Source organism: Artemia franciscana, chromosome 5 (assembly GCF_032884065.1).
Source record: "Artemia franciscana chromosome 5, ASM3288406v1, whole genome shotgun sequence".
NCBI classification, from domain to species: Eukaryota; Metazoa; Arthropoda; class Branchiopoda; order Anostraca; family Artemiidae; genus Artemia; species Artemia franciscana.
In genome coordinates, this window is record NC_088867.1 from 44100377 (window position 1) to 44123257 (window position 22881).

At 34.6% G+C, this 22881-nt stretch overlaps 1 protein-coding gene across 2 annotated transcripts in view; it reads left to right on the forward strand.

The window, feature by feature from the left end:
* The first annotated feature begins 9926 nt into the window (after window positions 1–9926).
* Window positions 9927–22881, forward strand: part of LOC136027463 (ADP-ribosylation factor-like protein 2) — a 127961-nt gene continuing 115006 nt past the window's right edge. For both annotated transcript variants that reach the window (XR_010617603.1, XM_065704754.1), the window contains exons 1-3: window positions 9927–9976; window positions 16909–16984; window positions 20173–20283. Coding sequence is in view for 1 of the 2 variants with exons in the window: in XM_065704754.1 (XP_065560826.1) it covers window positions 16920–16984; window positions 20173–20283 (176 nt within the window). In the remaining variant the exon portion in view is untranslated. The remainder of the gene's footprint in view (window positions 9977–16908; window positions 16985–20172; window positions 20284–22881) is intronic.

A 22881-nucleotide genomic window follows, 5' to 3' on the forward strand; every position in this document is an offset into this window, starting at 1 on the left:
TTCTGCACATGTACCACCATACAAAAGCAGAAACAAGTATACCTGGAAGTAATTTGCTGACTGATGATATACCAATTCATATCGGGGTTAGGCAGGGTGTGGCTACTTCTCCCACAGTTTATAATAATGCAACGCTTCGAGCTCGGTGACAACTTTCTTCATGCTGAATATATAAAGGTACCAATCTGTCGATATTATGTTATGCAGACGACATTTTTAATGTTACATAAGTAAAGCCTTGTGTTAAGTTGAATTATCTTGCCCTTCATATTAGAAAAATCTGAAGAAAACTAGGCATTTGATGCTAGAAAATATGGAAATGAAAATCGGTCGTGCTTATGGTACAATTGTTAGTTGTCAGTTTCATTTAAATAGAGCCCATCTTGCGAGGATTTACAATAGCATTGTCCTGCCACATATTCTGTATTTACTACATTTTTACCCTATATTTAGTGAATCAGACCATCTTAGGACGAAACGTGTTTTCTTAAAATTTACTAAGTTTCTGTTGCAAGTTCCTCCGTGGACCCATAACTCCCATATGATGAAAACAAATAGCTTTTTTGACCCGTATGCTAAGTTACCTGAGCTGAATGTACACATGTACCATAAGCAAACCGACCATGAATGGCAAAACGTTATTTTTGGCGTAGAATTATTTTTGTTTGTTGTTTAGAATGTAATTACGATATGTTGTTTCTTTCTTTTTTTCCTTTTTTAAGGTACTCCGACACTTCATTATTCTGTATGATGGGTTATAAATAAATAAATACATACATAAAATCAGCAAAATATTGCCATAGTTTCACGCACCTTCGTTGACTCTTCATCATAAATTTTTAAATTTTGAAATTCCTTCAAAACTAGCAAATGACACTTGTAAAAAGTGCTAGTGCCATATGATCCCTTACATGTTCCCCAAACAATGTTTCGAAATGTTTGGACTTTCCTCTCTTGTGTGTGGAGTAAATAGAATCTTGCTCTACAATTTATTCTCTGATAAATCCTATAGGACACTATATTAGTTAATAATGCAGTCCCTAGATCGAGATTGACAACTATTTGAAAATGGTTTAACTGATGTAATGTTTGACAAAACTAAAGGCATCATTTTGTTGGACTTGTATGGCGTTCCAAGATTTGAGTATTGTACGAACGGGGAGTGTATGTTTAGAGTTGACCTTTGCTGAACCACTTGCTGAGATCATTGCAGTAATCTCAATTAAATCAATTAGAAACTTACCGGTAAATCACTTCCGAAGGAAGTTTTCTTCAAGAACTCGCACCATGGCCACAAACCAATTAATAAGGGTATTTAATATAAATGCGCACATGTTCAAATACAAGTTCTATTGTATACCTTCGGATTTTCTTGAGAAAATTAGAAGTATTAACAATACCCTTACCGTTGCTAATAGCAGTCCATTGAACGTAAAGACGGGCCATAGGTTATGAATCTTTCATATAGCGAAGAATACAGTATTTGGATCTTCTTGGCCCACTCTACGCATTCTACACTCTGCATATCAACAGCTTTAGTATTCAAAACCAGAAAAGAGTATAAGATTTAATGACTAAAAGCTGTGGTTTTCATTCACTATCAATTTCTTTTTCGGATGCTGTAGCCTATTTTTACAGTGAATTTCTTAACATTTAGGTAGACAACCCTCGCCTGAATGACTTCCTAATGTAAAATACACTTTCATGCCCGTATAATATTGATTTCAGTACCCTATGGATAAAATGTTCTAAAAATATTTTTAAACTTGTATATTAATTAAAATGTATACACATCAAAATGGTTTTATTCTCCTCCTTAGATTTCTTCTTCTATGCATAGATAGCTATCGAGAACAACTTACTGTATCAGATCAATACTACAATTTGTTTTTTGCCTTTATTTATTTAACAGACATCTTAAAAAAATATTTAACTTTGCAAAAGACCAATTGTGTGGTTTGTTTCAGTAAATTCCTAGTTTTGCATAGTCCTAAAAATACAGGGATATAATTAGTCAGTTTGCTTACACAAGTTCCATAAATATTTATTGCATAGGCTGAGAGGCAATTATCATTGTTTTTTTTAATTCCCATTTTGTTCTTTACTTTCACGCAGAAAACTTTTTTTATTAAAAGGTAAACTTTTTAAAGGCATTTTTGTAGAATTTAACTGTTGAAATTATCTTACCCTGATGACTAAATGGGTTAGTTTAAGATTAATAATTTACATGCTTAGAATCAATATTAAAACTGGAGGAATATTTTGTTATCAATAATCCATTTTGAAGTTAGTTTTCAAGAGTCACTTTTTAGTTTTTCCATAACCACGAATATGTTGAAAAGAAAACTGCGTGGGCTGCTTTTAATTATCTCTTGAAAATAAAGATTCCACGCGTAGCTTCTTTTATAAACGCTGTAAAACGAGATAAGAGCTAATAATGGAGGAAAATAGGGTCATAAAATGTACATAAAAAGTAAATTAGCAAAGTAGAAATTAAATCCACAGGGATCGTTAGCAAAGGATTGTTAGGCTAGCGATGAAAATTTCCCCTGATGATTTGAATGGAGGTGCTTTCAGAAACCTGGTACGGTTGTAATGTAAGATGCAGCGTGGTGCCAAGTATTCGACTACAATATGGACATAGTTAGCCTGAAATTGAACTGACAAGAGAGAAAAAGGGCCTTTTTATAAAATATACATGAAAAGGATATTAGCCCTGTACAGAGCTTGAGCGGGTTAAAAAATGTCATCTTTCGTAATTCGTGTAAGCAGTGTGGAGGATGACCATGAGCAGACTAAAAATAATTGTAAATGTTTCAGTATATTAAATATAACCTAGTCTCAACAAACCATTTTTCCAAATCAGTAATCATCAGTCCAAATTTCAAATCAAAACTATGATTTCGGTGAAAGGCAAAGCAAATTAGCAGAGTTAATTGATCGGCTCTATAGAATTTTTTATTAATTTTTTTTCATGTGATTTTGTTTGAAAATTTTTTCGTTAAAATTATTCACTAAAGTTTTTATTAAACTATTCCGTTTCAATTTTAACAAGAAAAGCTACTAAAGTTTATTTTGAAATTTAGCGAATTTTCAACTATTTTATGTTTTTTATGTTGTTATGTTTTTATGGTTTATCTTTTTTTTATGAAATGGTCTTCATTTCCTGTGGATGTTCAGCTATTGAAGTGTTGCATGCTATTTCAGCTTAAGTTGTTTCATTCTATTTTTGTCATGTTGTGGAGGTCTATATTTCTTTACTCCATCTGGAAATGTAATAAAACTACTACCATTTATTTTATATTAGTAGAACCTTTGAACAATGATAGAAAAATAAACAACTTATTTATCGATTCTGTCCAGGCCAGACATCATTCATACTAAATAAAGTTAGTGCCTCTAATTTTTCTTGTATTACTATTGTTTTTCTTTGGAAAGAAAATGCTTATTTCTTGGAATGTTCTTCCGTGAGATTGTTGTGTATAGATTAAGAAAAAAGTAAAATTCTTGGCTTATAAAAACGGTTCTAAATTTTGCGTCTGGAATGTGAACTGTGATAAAATAAGCTATAGCGTCTTATAGGTCTATTGAAGAAGCTATAGCGTCTTATCTCGTTAAACGGTTAAACGGTCTTATCTCGTTAAACGGTGTCCATTCTCGTTAAACGGTGAAATTTTTTTATGTTATCAGTTAGGCAAATGAAACTCTATATTTTTATCGGACTGAAAAGTCTCTCATCAAGAGGGACTCATTAAGTTTTAAATAAGATTAAATAAAAAAAATAGTTTTTTAACTGAAAGTAAGGAGCGACATTAAAACTTAAAACGGACAGAAATTACTCCGTATATGAAATGGGTTGTCCCCTCCGCAATCCCTCGCTCTTTACGCTAAAGCTTTTAATTGTTTTAAAAAGTAGAATTGTGGCAAAGAGTCAAACTTTAGCGTAAAGAGTGAGGGACTGCGGAGGGGACAACCCATTTCATATACGGAGTAATTTCTGTTCGTTTTAAGTTTTAATGTCGCTCCTTACTTTCAGTTAAAAAAACTAGTTTTTTTTATTTAATTTCTGAACGTTTTTGAATTAATGCATCTTTGATTTTGGCTCTCCGCACATAAATTATTGAAATGAAATTAGTATATTAATTTTTTTTTTTTGGCTAAATAGTTTTCTCTTAGTTTTAGTCAGACTATTTTGAGAAATAAGGGGTGGGGAAGGAGACCTAGCTGCCCTCTAATTTTTCGGTTTCTTAAAAAGGCTACTAGAACTGTTAATTTTTAACGAACGTTTTTATTGATAAAAATATACGTAACTTAAGAATTAACTTACGTAACAAACTTTTATATTCTTATATTTTTATTATGTGTACGAGGGGGTTCGTACCCTCGTTAATACCTCGCTCTTTAAACTAAATCGTAAGTTTTGTCCCAATTCTTTAAGAATGACCCCTGAATCAAAAAGGCCGTAGAATAAATAGTTGAAATTACTAAAAATATTTTAGCATGAAGAGCGAGGTGTTTATCTCCTCCTAAATACCTCGCTCTTTATGCTAAAGTATTATTAGAACCCCTCATATGCGTAATAATCTCTGTTCGTGTTAAATTTCAATGCAATTCCGTACTTTCATTTGAAAAAACGTTTTCATGTTTATTTTTTCATTGTTTTTTTTTTAAAGTAATGCTAGAAAATCCTGCGCCTTTTTCATTGAATTTTTCTTTCCCCATGACATATTCCTCAAAGGAAAGATCCTCCCACAAAGCCCTCTCCCATCAACCCCACCCCCAAACCAAGAAATCCCCATGAAAACGTCTGTACACTTCCCAATAACCATTACTATATGTAAACATTGGTCAAAGTTTGTAACTCGCAGCCCCTCCCCAAGGGATTGTGGAGGAGTAAGTCATTCCCAAAGACATAGTTATTATGGTTTTCGACTATGCGGAACAAAATGGCTATCTTAAAATTTTAATCTGTTGACTTTTGGAAAAAAATTAGCGTGGGAGGGGCCTATATCGCCGAATGCGATAGTGTGATGTTTGTTAAGATTCTATGACTTTTAGGGGATGTTTCCCCCTTTTTTCCGAAATAGGGCAAATTTTCTCAGGCTCGTAACTTTTGATGACAGACTAAATTATCTAAAACTTAAATATTTAGAATCAGCGTGAAAATTCGATTCTTTTGATGCATCTTTTAGCATCAAAATTCCGTTTTTTAGAGTTCCGTTTACTATTGAACCGGGTCGCCCCTTACTACAGTTCTTTACCACGAACTGTTTGAAAAGAAAATAATTCGGTATTTCGGGGCTTCTGACATTATTAAATTGAAAAAGGATTATATTTTTTTTCTCTGGGCCCCTTCCACCTCTTAGTTCGTTTGTTTTCCCGTTAGTTTTCACCTGTTTTCGCTTTATAGTTGTGTTATCTCTTAGCAGTTCTTTCGTTATTTGAGTTATGGTTGTGGTATATATGTTTTATCGCTTGTATAGTTGTGTTATTTTCAAATTATACTCCATAATAGAGAGGCTCCGAACACCCAGCATTGTATATTAAGCTCTCAATTTGACGTTTTTTTTCTAACGTGACCAGATTCGTCCTGCGCCCTTTTCATTGAATTTTTCCCCATGGCATATTTTTCCAAGGAAAGATCCTCCCACATAGCCCCCTCCCTCAACCCTAACCCCAAGACCAAAAATATCCCCCTTAAAACGTCTGTACACTTCCCAATAACCATTATTATATGTAAACACTGGTTGAAGTCTGTAACTTGCAGCCCCTCCCCCAGGGACTGTGGGGGAGTAAGTCATCCCCAAATACATAGCTATTATGATTTTCGACTATGCTGAACAAAATGGCTATCTCAAAATTCTGATCTATTGACCTTGGGAAAAACAATGAGCGTGGGAGGGGGCCTAGATGCCCTCCAATTTTTTTGGTCACTTAAAAAGGGCACTAAAACTTTTCATTTCCGTTAGAATGAGCCCTCTTGCGACATTCTGGGACCACTTGGTCGATAAAATGACCCCTAAGGAAAAGAAAAAAATAATAAAAAAAAAACAAAACAAACAAACAAATAAACACGCACCCGTGATTTGTCTTCTGGCCAAAAATGCAAAATTCTACATTTTTGTAGATAGGAGCTTGAAACTTCTATAGTAGGGTTCTCTGATACGCTGAATCTGATGGTGACATTTTCGTTAAGATCTTACGACTTTTAAGGGGTGTTTCCCCCTATTTTCCTAAATAAGGCAAATTTTCTCAGGCTCGTAACTTTTGATGGCTAAGACTAAACTTGATGAAACTTATATATTTAAAATCAGCATAAAATGCCATCCTTTTGATGTAGCTATTGATATCAAAATTCAATTTTTTAGAGTTTTGGTTACTATTGAGCCGGATTGCTCCTTGCTACAGTTCGTTACCACGAACTGTTTGATTTTATTTGGCATATATTTCAGACATCTGAATATGTATTATTTCGGACAAACCCATTTTCAGGAACAAATTTGTGAAAATGAAAAACATCATGTTTATGTTTTTATGTTTTACATGAAAAACATAAAAGACAACAGGGATAATCATAAGATAAATATTTAGATTCGAAGAGAGTAAAGGCCCAATCGTCCGTGCCTGTATGAGGTTAAAACACTGGATAAAGCAGAAATTTGTTCCTACCTTCTTCACTTAGACTAAGAGAGGTTCTTCGAACTGAATGAGAAACTCCCATAGATTCGTCAATGCTGGCACTCTTGTCGGTTACGATTGATTAGTACTTAACTTTTCCCTGGAAATGAAGGAAAAGATTTAACGAACCGGCTGTTAGACTCAAATAAAATATATACTGCTATTTTATTCATTTGGTTTGAGAATCACCAAGACATTATTTCTTCCTTATGAATAGTAAACTACACTAAGATTCTGACTACATTAATTGTTCGCAAAGATGATGTTATATAAGTTCACTTTGGCAGTCGTTGCAAATAATTTTCTTTTTTCTTAAAATTCAACACAAAAAAAAAATTCTTAAGAAGACTATAGAGAAAATTTAAAGCTTGGAGAGAACAAAAATAAGCTTAAAATAAGATGTCACATCTAAAACGAGGATGAAGTCGTATGAAAAAAGAAACAAAATACTGGTCACATTCCAAAACCCCAAGCTGGGAATTTTAAGTTCCCATATGGAAATATTGGATCAAGCCAAGCTTAAATAGAGGTAAATTTTGATGATCTGTCAATGCTTTATCAAAGTCCAGGATGAATTCAATCTCAGTGAGGATAGAGCAACAGGAGTCCCTAAATTTTTGTCAGAAGCTTGCTTATCAGGAGGAGGTGCGGAGTCACAGCCAAACTTGATAAGGACTGAAAGTTAGGCACGTAGCGATGCTTCCTTTGGGTTTAAATCTATCATTAAATAAACAAGTCAATGAATAAAACTGAAAATCAACGGTAAAGACCAGATTAAATGAAAATTTAGCAGCACAGCTTTGGCAGATTCTCGTGAAGCATTGCAACAACCGTGATCTATAGATCATAGATTCAGAGTAATACCACCAACAAGATCCTATGAGATGGAACTTGAACTTTAACTTTTTAAAGGTACAACAAACTTTCTAGTTGCGGAATAGGGTTAAATATACATATTAAGATTCTTTAGGTCACACATCAGGATCTGAATTATATTTTTAAGGCCATTCCCCGACAAGGATCAAATCGAGCTTGAACACCCTAGATCATAACTATTACTTTTGATCAAAATGTTTTAATGAACTCCGTCAGGCCATCCATTAACTATGCTTTTAAATAGAAAATTTTATATCTTTATTCCCTCTCTTCTCCTAAATGTCAAACAAGGTTCGTACCGTAAAAATGCAACACAACGAGCCGTGCTCTCAGTTTCAACCTTCTTCGTTGTAACGTGATATCTCCTCCTGGCAAGTGTAATCCTGAAAAGAATTTAGGGGGCCCCAGGGACAGCTAGCTCCTGGAGGTAGAATTGACCCAGGACTTAGAAAAAGCATGAATAGGACATTCAAACCTTAAAATTTTAAGATTTAATTTGCATCAAGATTGCTCCGACCTTATGAACATTTTTCATTCTTTAAATATTATAGAAATATTCTTATGCTAGCGAATTTTGATGTGTAGCTTTATTATTTATTATTCATACATATTTGGGATAAATGTAAAAAAAAAATCATTTATTGAATTGCATTATCTTTCATTCACGTTGTCATTGTCTTTCCATGTTGAAGAGTTTTGGTTTCTAAGAGAAGGAACCTTACTCAATCTTAAAATTTAAGTTAAAAAATATCAAATAAAAAATTGAACACATTGTTGCAAATTAGATTAGATATGTATTAAGCAGATATGCTTAATAGCTTCACCACAATCTTTATTTCTAGAGTCAAAGTTTCTTGTAATACACATTTCAAGTTGTTACTCAAGACCCTTATGAAACCCATGCTAAACAAAAACAATAGAAGAAAAAACCGAGACTTAGGTATCAAAAAGCATCATTCTACAGGATAATTAATCCCCCCATGGCCTTGCAAAAGGGATGAGGCAAGGGCATTAAGGATTTATTCTCTTAAAAATTAAATAATTTAAATGGTTCGATTAAAAACCTGAGGCTAATATTAGAAACTAGAAATTTGGAAACAAAATACTTTCGAAAAGTATCTCTTAAATATTGTTTAATTAACACCACATCTAAATTATTGAAGGCTATTTAAAAAATGTATACAATACGATTAATTACTATGTTCCACTAGATTTTTAGAAATAATCAGTAAGATTTCAAAATGCGTATTGAAAATTTAGCACTTCTATTCACATGATATCATATTAATTAAATATACAAATGTTGAGCGATTTGCATTGCAAAGTTGTAGCATTTGGCTGAATTCGTTATTTTTTACCGACCAGTGACATCTTTGATTTTTTATTTGGGTAATAGGAGCCCTTGGGGTTTCGTTTTCTTCTACTGAAATAGTTCCGTCTCATTTAACAATACCATTTTAAGCTAAGATTCGTAGGACTGTAATTTTTTCATTCCTCTCTGTGGTTTTATGAGATGAGACGTAAAAACTAGGTGATAAGCATTTTATAACATTTCAAACTTCTTTTTTCTCCTTAAATTAAAAGAGTATGCTTTGAATATTTTAAGCTCCTGCTCACTTTCCCTCTAAGCACTCGTTATATATCCTTGAAAAATATTTAAATAAATTAAGACCAACTTTAGGTGGTAAATGATGAGAGCGAGTGTCCTAGTAAAAAAAGAGCTAAATATTATTCACGTGACAGTAATCGATTTCCTTTTCCTTGAAAACAGTGGAAACTTACACATGTCATTGTACTTACTCATTTTTCTATATCTTATTTTCATTTTATTATATATATATATATCGTTTTAATAAATGCGCTAATTACTCCTAACTTTTTGTATTTATGCAGTAAATAAAATTTATTAATAAGGGAGATTACAAAATCGTTATGTAACTACATGCTGAACTCAGATAGGGTTGCAAAGAAACGACTAGATTTCGAACTAGAATGGTCAGATAAGCTGTTACTAGGGAGGAAAAACGACCAAAGTTGACTAGGCTTAAACTAAAGTCAACTGAAGTGCAAGGTCCTAAGCCATCAATAGTCAACTACGATAATTTTTGTTCAGAACGCACCCCTTGTAAAATAGCGCTTGATTTTCACTAAGTATGACTTGCAATTTATATTTTCCTTCCATTGAAACAATTTTTGAGAGAAACAAGAATATTGCATTTGAAACATCAGCCATGATAAAATAGGAAAAAGTATATTTTTTTTCTGCAACGTTTGTTAATTACAATGTGTTTTACACTTTCCTGGTGGAGGATAATAGACTACTGCCATCTTCAGCATTCATACTAGTTTCTTATAGAGTTCTGATTCCAGCGTGATGTTTAAAATTTCCGTGCATGCTATTCATGAGAAGCCAAATCATTTTGTAAGGCAATTATTTTCTGTGTTTCAATTAAAAGGAATAAAGGACTGTGCGTGTTTGAAAACCCTATTTTTTCTAACTTTTTAATTTTGAGCTTTGTGGGCTGACATTGGTATTACCCAGTCAGTGCTCACTTGGTTCCAACTAAAGCTTTCACCCCCCCCCATTCAGCCTATTACAGGCATTTTTTCCAATGGTTAAAGTTTTAATATTTTCAAAAGGTGAATTTTGAGGAAGCCAAGCATGCACAATTGTACCTCAAGCTTTAAGTGGCCTTAGCCTACTACAATATCATCCTTTAGGCTATATCAATGGCACCTAGGCCACACAAAATAGGTACAGTCTGTCAAGTAAACCTAAGTATCCATCATGATAAAGGTCTAGAGTAAGGCTACCGAGAAGTAAACTTGAACACATCTTATTTCATAGGCAAATGTACTGAATAATTATACCTAACACAATTTGACCACAGATTCACTTTGACAATGGCAATGAATCCATCATTGACATAGATAGAGATAGTATACAGGAAAAAGAAACATGGGACTATACATTAGTAATTCAGGCCTCATAATCTAGGGAGGGGGGCAAGTTATACCACAGGGTATGAAAATATAAAATAAAAAGGATTTAAATTTGCTGTCAGGAAAACTGCAGGGGGAGGGCAGCTATCCCCTGGCATAGAACCACCATTGGGACTATGTTGATCAATTTACTATAGAAGAGCTGAACAGTAAAATCAAATGCTTTGTAATAGACAAAAAATCCATAAGAGAGAAAGGCAGAAAAAAGGAATGAGTCAAGTCAAAAAAAAGTAGAAAAAATCAAAACTGATTATTAATTAGAAATTTGAAATTCCAGTAGGCAAGTTGAGCTTGAAATGGCCAGATGTATCTAAAAGATTTCCATGTTTTAGGCTGGCAAAGTATCTGAAAGAATTACAGAAAGAAAAGAAGTTAGAGTTTGACATCTCATTTAAAAGATAGCAACATTTTTCAAAAATAAAATTAATAGAATTAAAATTTATGAACAATTTACAAGCTAGAACAATTTATAAAATTGATGAACAATTTATAAGCTAGGATGTTGGAGGAGAGCCAAGTATCCACAACAAATATATTTATGAAACAAAATAAGGATTGGCTGCTTATAAAGATCTATGGGGGAGGGGTAAGGAGATTTGAATCTAGAATGATCTTTGTAACAAGGTTGGATATACTAGAACTCAATCATGTAGGGTTTGTTTTTGTAACAAGGACTCACTTCATTGATTTTGTTGCTTTAGAGAAACAATCAAGTATTTATTATTTGAATGTGTGAGATCAGAAAACAAATAGAAAGATACTAGACAATTTTTCAAAGGAGAGAAAGTTAGAGACAGGAGTACTTCTTTAAGTGGAGAATATTTTGACAGTGATGCCACCACAGCATTTGAATTAAATGTGCATTTCTAAAGAATATTACCCATATTAAATTTATATAATTCTAGTGAAAGTTTACCCAGATTGTGACTGTGTGACTTTGTAAGCTCAGCCAGGTTTGACCCATATTTTAATGGAAATGTAGAGAAATCTGGGGGAAAACACAGGAAGGGTTAAATGATTTGCCCCCAATCAAGTTTTGCACTCCCAGCTAAAGACAGTGAATCAGGAGGTGCACAACACAGTAAGTAGTAGTACAAAAACAACAAAGAGTAAGTAGTAAAAAAAGGAATATAGCATAAGAAGCCTCCTGATTCCTGTAAGGAAAAGAGAGAGAACCACCCCCTTCAATTTCGTAAGAAGCCTTAGGGTATCTACAAAATACTTTTATTTTTTCTAAAAAGCAAAAGGAGTATTGGCATCATAATGACATTTTGGGAAAATGGCCTGTCTTCAAGTATGCTTAGTTTATTTTTCTTGTACAGTAGCCTATACCCTTTCCTCATAATTCTGAGAATGTTGACTGGGTTACTCATGTATAGCACAATTGATTCTTGCTAAAAATTTATCCTTTACCTTTAATGACTTTATTTGTATTTTGATAATTTATGCACTGTCACTAAGAAAAAAAGGCTATGCTCTTAGCTCAAGAATAATCAAGAATGCTTCTAACCAAGGTTAATAGATAAGAGGGTACATTTAACATGTCCAAAGCAATGACTTTAACAATATAACCATTTGTCTTCTGATTTTCTGAATCTAGTTTTACTTATTTTTAGATTGCAAGAGCTTTCACTAACTACAGGAAGTTTCATAATAATAATTACATGTGACTGAACAAACCATTGTCATTTTGTTTCTGTCTCTAATGTAGATGTGTTCTTTTTATGCACTTTCTTTCCTGTTATAGCGCTGCTCTGATCTTTTGTAATTCTTCTTGTAGTTCATTTCATAATGTCTTCCCATTTTTTTTATCAATAAACGATGCATTTTTTTTATTGTGCAGGCCTTTTTTCAACCAAGTTCTGAAGATTTAAAAATGAAGAGATTTACAAATCTCTGAAGAGATTTGTTTGTAAATCTCTTAATTTAGAAATTTTGTAATGAGAATATAATTAGTATTGGATGCTGTATAATTGACTAGAGACAGTATTTGGTTTTACTTTGTGCACATATCAGCAATGCTTAAATCTTTAAAACACTGCTGTATGAAAATATCTGCTAGATATTGCAGATATTAGCATAGGGTGTAACATAAAAAAAGAAAGAAAAAAGAATGGTGTTCTGGCAATCATAGTCAACATGAATAAGGCATTTTAAACTTTTTTCTTAACATTGCTTAAGATTTGTTTTAAAGATGGTACTCTTGCAGCCAAAGGAGTTTTGAAAAGCTGCTGATCAGTAGTAACTCTGGAAGAGTTTTTCAGGCCCTGATCATGACTTGCTGTGTCTTTAAACTTATTACCCTAAGCTGTATGTCCAGTGAGATAAGTCAGAGTTGAACCATCTATAGGAAGTCTCACTGGTGATGTTCCGGTGTTATGATCTGGCATCCTGATTAAGTATTCATTCAGCATTGATCCAGTATTGAATCCTTCTTGAAAGCTTCTAGGGGCTTAGACAAGAGGGTGGCTTTGGACAGATTGTTTCAAAATGGGACAAAACAGAGTGAAAAAAAGTGTGGATGCTCTCATCTGGTGCAACGGTAGACCTGGAGTTTCCTGGTTTGTCTTCTTGTGGTAGTTAAGAGGGGTGTGGAGAAGGCAAGACTTAATAGGTTACTTCCCAGCAACTAAGGAGTTGTTAATATGTCTCCTTTTTTCCTATGATCATTTGGTCTCATTTTATGAGGTCAAGGGCTCGGTCTGCTTTTGGAGTTTGAGCTTGCATGTGACTACGAAACTTCAGGTCATAGTCAATAATTACCCCCAGTCATTCTCCTTACCGACTACCTCAAGCCAAGTGTCTCCTTAACCATATGGACGTTTTTGACTCTTATGTACAAGATGCAGGACTTTGCATTTTGAGGCATTGAACTCTAGTAGTCTGATGACCACTTGGATAGTTGGTTCAAATTGTCTCACATATCTGACCTATTTTTGTTGTCTTGGACTGGTCCTAGGTGCTTGGAATTGTCTGCATATAACGTTTAAGGATTATTCAAGTTGGTTGCACAGTCATTGATATACATGCTGAATATAGTAGGACCCAGTTTGGTCTACTGAGGTGCTCTGCTCTTGACTGGTTGCAATTCAGAAAATAAATTAAACTGGTGCTTTGTTTTTGATGCCCTCATGTATGTTACATCCAACCAAGTTGAGACTTATAGGCCAATAATTGCTATCAAGTTCCCTTCTTCATTTCTTGTGTATTTGCTTATTATGTATTTGCAAAATGCTTCCAAGTATTTTGGAAGTTATGGACATATCAAACATCATTGCAATTCGTTCAGCAATGCATTAAGCTATTTCTTTTAACAGTATTGGGTGGAAGCCGTCTGGTAAAGCAGCTTTGTTAGCATCAGGCTTTTTAAGCTTATTTATGATGTCTTCTTTTTAAATAACTGGCATGATCGTTTGTTTTGGGATCAATTTATCTAGCGGATGGGGCGGCGAGTTTGTTGCAGGTAGGGCAGATATATTTGTACCAAAACTGGTGTTCAAGAGATTTGATTTTTCTCTTGTATCTGAGTTGTTTTTTTTTTTACCATTTTCTTTCATAAGGTCTGGTATTTCTTGTCTCGTGTAGTTAATCGCCAAGACATGGTGCCAAAACATATTTGGGTTTAGTTTAAAGTAAGCTGCAAGCACCTCCTTATGATCCCTCACATTTTAAGTCAAACCAAGTCAAATTTTTAAGTATCATGGTGGTTATCACATTTACATTTAATATTTGAGTCGTGCTCTTTTCCTTTTCCTTATTGTTCTTTTTACTTCTTGCAGCTGGTATGGAAATGTTTTGGGCGGTAGAGACCAATATTTGGAGGTGTTTTTCTTCCAAGTGTCTAAAAAAGCTTACCTTAAACATTTTCCAGCTTTTCTCAATGTTCCCACTGACAACAACATCCTCCCATTCGACCCTGGACAGGTTGTGGCTTATCTGGAAATAATCCAATGAAAGATTTTGTTATCCCATTCCCCCTCTTATTATTTATTGGTATCTCAGTAACAATGCAGACATGGTCATTGCTTCCAAGAGCAGGGTGGTAAGAAGTAGATAGAACTTGTTCTAGATCATTTGTTACAATTAAATCAAACAAGCGAGGTTGCTGTTGGTGCCTAAATTTTGTTGCCTTGTATACAATCATTATCAGTAGGTTGTGATCAAGGGAAATTGTAGTGACACAGGATGGAATACTTTCACGGGGCTACCCTTCAACTCAATCAATCTCAGACATGTTAAAATCCGTTTTGATTTTCAAATTGTGAAACCCACTTGGTTAAAATCTAATTATGACTAATTTAGTGTGTGGATTCCACTTTTAATATAGAAAATGACATTCCGTATTCGATTTCAAAGTTAAAATTTTTTGTTGCTGCCAGATTGCTCTTAAAGCTGTCAACTACCTTTGCTGTTTTAGAAGAAGTCATAGTGTCTGCCTGAGAACTCTTTTTTTTATTTGGATAACTTGTATACCCATTCTAAGCAACTCATAATTTTTGTATAAGTAGCCAAATTAATATCATGTTCAATCGTATCAAGGCTGTCATCAAAGAAGCACAGCTGACATTAATCACCACAATTTATCATGTATCATCAACTACTTTGTTTTTGGCTAGCCAGTTTCAGGCATGTCTATTTGGGAAGGGGGCATTTTAACGTTTTTTGCCTCTCCTTACCCAGATGATGAAGGTTCTTTTTATGTATTTTAGTTGAAAAGACTTGTTTTGGTATTATAATTGGAGAAGAAATAGAAAAAAAACAAAAAAAAAAAACGTTGGCCCCCCCTAGATAAAGGAAAGTTACGGCAACTCTTTCTCGTCCTATATTTTTTGAATTGACGTCCTTCATCTGTTTTGGTAAGCATATACTTGATGAATCTTAATTGTCTAATTAACTTTGTGGTTTTTCATTTCAATACCCTCTTTATTTTAAATTTTAAAGATGGTGCTAATCTTTAAGTACATGAATGCCCAGCATGCAAAGCAAGGTCACTGGAAAGAATAAAAATGCAAACATCTGCTAGATATGTACTGAAGCCATTTTCACTTTTTTTCTATCTGTTACTCTTTAAGCTCAGAAGGTGGGCCCTTTGTTAATGAAGTAAAATGGTTACAAAGAGGGGAGAAATGGTATAAAAAAAATACTGTCATGCCCAAAGTCAAAGGGTGTATCTTTTTCAAAAATATGCCATCAGATGTCAAAGACTCTTGTAACGGATCTATAACCTCTGTTTGTATTCAGAGAGTTATATCTACTTCATAGGAGGCAGAGGGGACTGGTCTTGATCAGGGAAAAATAAAAATTAAGTACCATAACTTCAACAGTTTCCCTCGGCTTAACAACAAGGTAGAATTTTCACACATTTTTTTTATTTCAGTCATATTTAGCATGCACAGATCGTATTTGAAATATCATTACTTTGGAACATGAACCTAAGCGATGATTAGCTTGGGATATGAGCTTACCCTAAACAAGTTCTGGGAATGGGGCACTTTCAACATAGTAAACTAAGGCTGTATACCAGGTTGCCAACCATGGTAACTTCACCTTAACTATAGAGTTACTCAAAGTGATATCCATCAGGTACGGATGTGAAGTAACCACTGGCTTATTAAGTTTGTAAGGATATAATCTTCAGGGGTTTCAATTGTTTTGGTTGCTCTTTCAATTTTATTTTTGTTTAATAATACTTCGAAAATGTTTTTGACGGTCATTATTGGCAGTGATAATAATGACGCACAGTTACTTCACTAAAGATACTCATTAACTATTCTTAGTAGAAGTTATTAGAAAAATAAATTCAAAGTTAATCTTGTATTGTTCTAGCTAATATGAAACGTCAGCTAGAACGAAAAAAGTTACTTTTTCTTTATTTTTAGTTATTTTTTGTGGAACCTGGAATGCACCCTAAGTTTTCACCATAAGTGATCCCAGGGTGGACACTAGATTGAGGGGAATACGAAAGCAAAATACTAAGTCAACTTTCTGGGGGAAGATCCTTAGGGTCAAATTTATCATGTCCAAAGCAAAAGAACTAAACAGGTTTGCACCCTGACAAGGCTAAAAAATTATAATTGGCAATAATTTAGGATTTTTTTAAATGTTTGCATTCCTGTATTTTTTTTATTACAGTATATTTGTACTACGTGCCAGGAGGATTGCACCATATGAGGATTTGTACCCAAAGCAGACTGGCAATATGGTTTCTCATTTTTTTTTACCATGTTGGTTGCCAACTCCTTAGCGCGTTAACTGTGCTTCCAATTTTTGCCTCCAAAGCAATAAAATACCCTGGCTGTGATTTGTCACTGAATCTGTATATTATGTGATATAGTGTACATATATTTCTAGGACAATACAGAATGGGACTATTAACTATAATAAGAAAGCTTAAGCAGAAAGAAAAAGAAGTTCGAATTCTTATGCTGTAAGTCCACTTTTAATCCTATTCTCCTAGAAAATGATAATATCTTAAAGGGGATATACGTTTATTCTGGTTCTAATTATTTTTGCTTCTATCATTGTTTTTAAAGCATATTAGTTTTTTAGAGCTGGGTAAACTGATAGTTTTCCTTACCATTTTGTAAAGAAATGAAATAACTTAATAGTTGAGAAAACGATGTTGAATAACTTTGGATTTAGTCAATTTTATAATCAAGCATCCAGTCCCAAAATTGTTAGCTCCAGTCTCAAAAATGTGGCATAAGAAGTCTCCTCTTCCTTCTTTAACTTCTTTAACTTTTTTCACAGACAGACCAATGACTTGTCCAGCCAGGTAACTCTTGACTCTCTGGCTTCAGCCGCAGTGCTGTGGATGGCTGGTGACAAGTCTTTCCAAACTTCCCGTGTGTTCCCCTGATTTATCCAGGCATCCATTTTGACCTTGCTTGACTATGGCTGAGCTTACAGTCACATCGTTGACCCCCTCCCAAACCAAATAACAAATAGTAAACCTAAGATCACCTCCCCCAAAGGACATGGCCTCCAAGTCTAATGTGTCAACCTCTGACAGAGAAAGAATCATCAGAAGTACAAAGTTATTCTAAGCACCAATTTTTGACTATACCGAATATTCTGAGGTCTACGTTGTTTTATTCTTTATTTTGACAAATAAATATTTAAAAATTGTGATACCTTACATTTATTTGGCTTTACAAGCTTCAAATATCCTTTTAAACGACCTTGTTGTACATGGGACTTTGGATAATTGGTAGTTCTTTTGGTTTTAGTTTGAGTCATTGAACTGATTTGAGATTCGATCTATAGATAAAAATAGGCTATAGTGATGCATTCTCATAAATTTCTCCTACTTCACCATTCTACACTCTCTACATATTATATCTTATTTTATTTGTGACTTAATTATTGTCCGCTCGTCTATTTGAATACTTTTAAAAGTCATCTAGCTCCTCATTTGAAGATACAAAAAAAGTTTTGAAGGAGTGAGTTTTACTTGTTCATTGCCATTGCCAGATTTTGTCTCCTCTGAAGAATGTTTATAAGTTAATTAATATCTTGCCCGTTTTTCCATTGCTTCAATTTTTTGATAAGTTTTCTATCATACGATTTAAAAAATAGTCTACTTTTCTGCTATTCTCTAGATTTACTGCCTACTGACCGTATGCGTCACTATCCTCTTTATTTTGGTTGTAATCCTCGTCAGGGGTTTGATCTGATTGAGCAGTCACGATTTATTTTACATAAGCCTCTTTTTGATCGTATAATTATATAATACGTTTTACATTGTGAGATAAGATATATTCCAACACCAACAAAAAATACATTTAACAAATGCATGACAAATATCCCCGAAAAGGCTCCAATACCTGTAAAACATGGGGAAGATACACATACTATTAAACATTAACTCGTAAGCAATAACAAAGAAAATAAAAGAGAGAGGGGGGAGGCAGCGAGGGAGACAGGAAAAAAGAGAGGGAAGGATTTCAACTATTTCTGAAAATAAAAAAAATTGTATCCAAAAAGAAGAGAAGTTATTTGAATAGAAGGTTAATATCGAATTCGTTGATTTTTATTGAAATTTGACTCGGTGGGATTTCTGGTTATTTAATGTTTTTTTTCTTGTTGATAGTAATTCAATAGTTGCCTCATTTTTCCTGGTGTCTCTGATATTCTGCCACGTTTTTTTTTGTGGGATTCTTAGTCTTCTGTCTTATGTGACTAGTTGGAGAATTCCATTTGTATGTGGTGATTTTCGTCTATCTGTATGTTTGTTTGTCTCTTATATATGCCGTAGAACTGAAGCTGGTACAAATATCGTATATTGGAAGACCACGCTGCCTTTCCATGACGCACAAATAACAGTTCAAATAGGGATAAATCTTTTGATTATACAGTGAAAAAAACAATGATAAAAATTCTGGATATGTCGATCACACACTCAGTGACCGTCTTCAGCAGATAAACTGATGATGGTCATCATAACGAGGAGTTTTGTCTGCTGATGACGGTCGCTGTGTATGTGATTGAAATATTTTTATCATTGTTTTTTTTTTCACTATATAATAAAAGGATTTATCCCTATCTGAGCTGTTATTTGTACTTCTGGTACAATGATCCAATGATTCAATAATTATTTGTACTTCTGGTTAAATGATCCTAACTTAGGCTGGTTCAGGCTAAGATTTAATAAAGGGTAACTACCGCCAAGGAAGCCAACTTCTTGGGTCAATGAATTAATTTTACAGTACGCCCATATCACGTAAGTTATTTGGTAAAAGAGTGATTTTGAATCCCGAGATCTATCTCTCCCCTTATAAACAAAAATAAATAATTCATAGGAAAGTATGCTACGAAGCAACGCCGTTAGTGCGTTTCTTTCTCTATGTTCTCTTAGGTTAAAAAGTATTTAGTATGCAATGAAATTCAAAACACATGCGCTTTGGGCAGATGTGTTCACCTAATCGCCACTGTTACAAACAAATTTTTGTGTTACATATTTATAGATTTGCGAAAGTATAAATGTTAATTCCCTAAATTTGTTTTCGCCAATTTGTGGAAGCATTTCATTCATTGTTAAATTTTAAGTTGGAACCATTATATACAAAAAAAAATTGAACAATAATTAAAGCTTTTTAATAAGTGCGCAAATATAATACACAATCGTAAAATGTTATATCAGTCCGTTCATATAACTATTTATTAAGTGAAAAATTTATAAATTTTGTGTAATGATTTGAATTTTTTGAAATTTTGCTCAAGGTTAATTAGTAATCTTCTTCAACGCTGGAGAAATTTATGAGAGAAATTTATTTATTTGTTGGTAAAGATTCTTACTAACAATTTTTATAGAACCACAGGAGCACGTATTCAAACCGGTTGTGTACAAAAAAAGGAAAAAAAAAAAAATCAGAGAAATTGTTAGATAGAAACGTGAAATCCATCTTTATGTTCCTTTCTTAACATGAAAATACCATTTGCTATATGGGTTAAAACACTTCACTTAGTTCTCCCTTTTTATTTTCAATAGTATACTTTTTATTTATACTTAGTTCTCCCTTTTTATTTTCATTATTATACTTTTTATTTATACTTAGTTCTCCCTTTTTATTTTCATTAGTAAGTTTCCTCTCTACCTCCGTGTAATTTTCTTAGGGGCTTAGACAACGCTGGAAAAACCACTATATTGAAGAAGTTTAGTGGTGAAGATATATCTACAATTTCCCCTACCTTAGGTTTCAACATTAAAAGTTTTGAACACAAAGGGTAAGTAATTACAGCTACAGTCTCTAATTAAGCAGTAGGGGAGACCGGCCCACATTCGCCACTTTTTTCGTTCTTTATTTATTGTAACCAAAGTTTTCGACTTAAAATAATTCTGAAAGTCCTGGAATATAGGCGTATCTATGGGGTATCTAGGAAAAAAACCCCAGCAGTCAATCTTTTTCGATGCAGCGAAAAAAAAGAGCCACAGTGAGATTCTCCAAAGATGGCTAACCTGGGCCAACCTGGTTCACGTTCACCACACATTAGCCCACGTTCGCCACCATCTTGCATCATGGTTATTAAAGCATCTATTGCTCTAAATGTAGCGTTAGAATAGATGTTTATGTATAGTTATTTCAGATATTTATTTGTCACGCATCTACAAAAGGAATTAGGTATAGCATAATTCACTTAACCCATCTTGTATACTGAAAGGTCCACACCAAACTTCAGCCGTTCAGCAAGTCTTGAAGTTCCACCTGATATTGAGGGTTTTCCTAATCTGGTTACAACCTCGGACTTCAAGACGCAAGATTCCTCTTCAGTCAGCACGAACTTGCTCATTTCTACACACTTCAAGAATTTAACACCAAGCTCATCTGGATATTCCTTTAAAACTTTCGCAGCATAAAAATGCTTGCCACTCTTTTTACCTGCAAGACCAACTAAGATAAAGTCACCCAATTCTATTGGCCTGCTTCCCAAGTCCTCTTCATCTTCTCTTAGATTCAGACTGTTGTCACTATCATCATCAAACTCCATCTCAACATGATCGGATTCACTCTCAAGAAATAGTGTCTTGCTTGCTTCTTGTAATTTGGCTTTCTTTGCATTCTCCTTTCCCTGGCCCTTTTTCTGTTCTTTCTTCTTCTTCCTGTCAGCTTTCAGTTCTTCTTCCTGACGGATTCTTTCCTTCACTGGGGTGTCAGTCAAGATTTCGGTAGATTTTTTTTTCACTGCACGTCTGATTTGTTTTCTTGGAGAACCTTTTGGGAATGGAGAGATCTCAACTAGTTCAGAGAAGCTTTTGTCAGCCAATAGGTCTACATCTGAAGGTAAGCCCAATAGAGATTGGGTAGCGTTGTCACAGTCAGTAAACTGGCTAGCCACATCATGTTTACGGGAACCAGAAACTGGTGATGGATGTACTAAGACATCCTGGTCCAAAGGATGTGGTCGATCAGAGACATATGAGCTGAGATACTCGTGATCTTTGAAAACATTGGGATCGAAAGGGAAAATCCCAGTGCTACGAAAACCGCTTATTATGTTTTCTGGAGTCAGTGCTTTGGGATACGCCTTTCCGCAAAGCTCGGATACATTGTACATGGAAATAGTCTTGCATTTGTGCTGTGTCATAAAAGTCCCAGATTCCCTGTTGTAGAATGCCTTCAAAGGATACATAACTGACCTGTCAAGTGGTTGCAACTTATGCGTTGTGTGTGGAGGCACTGTCAGCATGACAACTCCATTCTCTTTCGCTAACTCAAGCAATTCACTACTGTAACGACTAATGTGATTGTCAAGAATTAGAAGCACAGGATTACCTTTGCTTGGTCTTGCCTGACTGATAAAATGGTTCATCCAAACAAGAAAGAGTTCATTGCACATCCAACCTGATGCCGTTTCTGAGCCGTGAGCAATGGTACCTGGTGGCGCTCCTTTCAGCAGAATTTCAGGGCATTTCTTGCGAGGGAAAATGAGCATTGGAGGGACGCTATTTCCCATGGCACTGACACAAACACACATAGTAACATTCTGTCCTCTTTCTGCAGAAGTAACCTTGCCAACCTGTCTCTGTCCTTTTACTGCAACAATTTTTCCCGGCTTGTGGACAGTTGATAGTCCAGTTTCATCAACATTCCAAATATTTTGGGCAGTAAATCTATGGCGCCTGTACACTTCACCAAGTTTCTCAAAAAAATTTCCAACTGTCACACGATTGAAAGCAGTTGCACGGCCAAGACTTGTTGCTTCAGGCGCTCTGACAGCTAGGTGCGAGTGTCGTGCCATGAAACCCCGATACCAGTCTTCCCCGGCGGCATTTTGATTTTCGTTGCGAGACCATGACTCTGGAATAGCAATTTCTTTCGCGAGAGCGTATCTGTAGGCAAGTTGCCGCACTTCAAGCGGCGTTAAGCCATAATGCATCTGGCAAACAAGTTTCAAGTACCTGGCAAGGGCATTTTCCTGTTCTTCTGTGAAGATTTTTCTTGTGACGTAAGCTGGGGAAAAAAATGAGAGAGGTAGAAGCTCAATTTCCATGTTCTGTTTCTCAGCTTTTGTAACATATCCCCTTAGAGTTCCCCGTGGTATTCCATACTTTTTTGCTGATGTAAGCGTTTTTAGTTTTTTTTACTAACACTTCAATGACAGCTGCTTGAACCAGTTCAGGATCCAAAGCACCCTTTTTCCTTTCTTTAATTGGCTTAGTTTTTCGCACCATTTTACCTGAAAAAAGTAAGCTGAATGATTAAATTTTTCTTTTTTCCCACCAAACTATTTGATTTCCCGAGAACTATGGGAGAGAAATCCAGGCTGAATTTCATGAGATACTCCCTTGTTTGTCTAGTGCAGTCTAACAAGGAAGAACTAGGG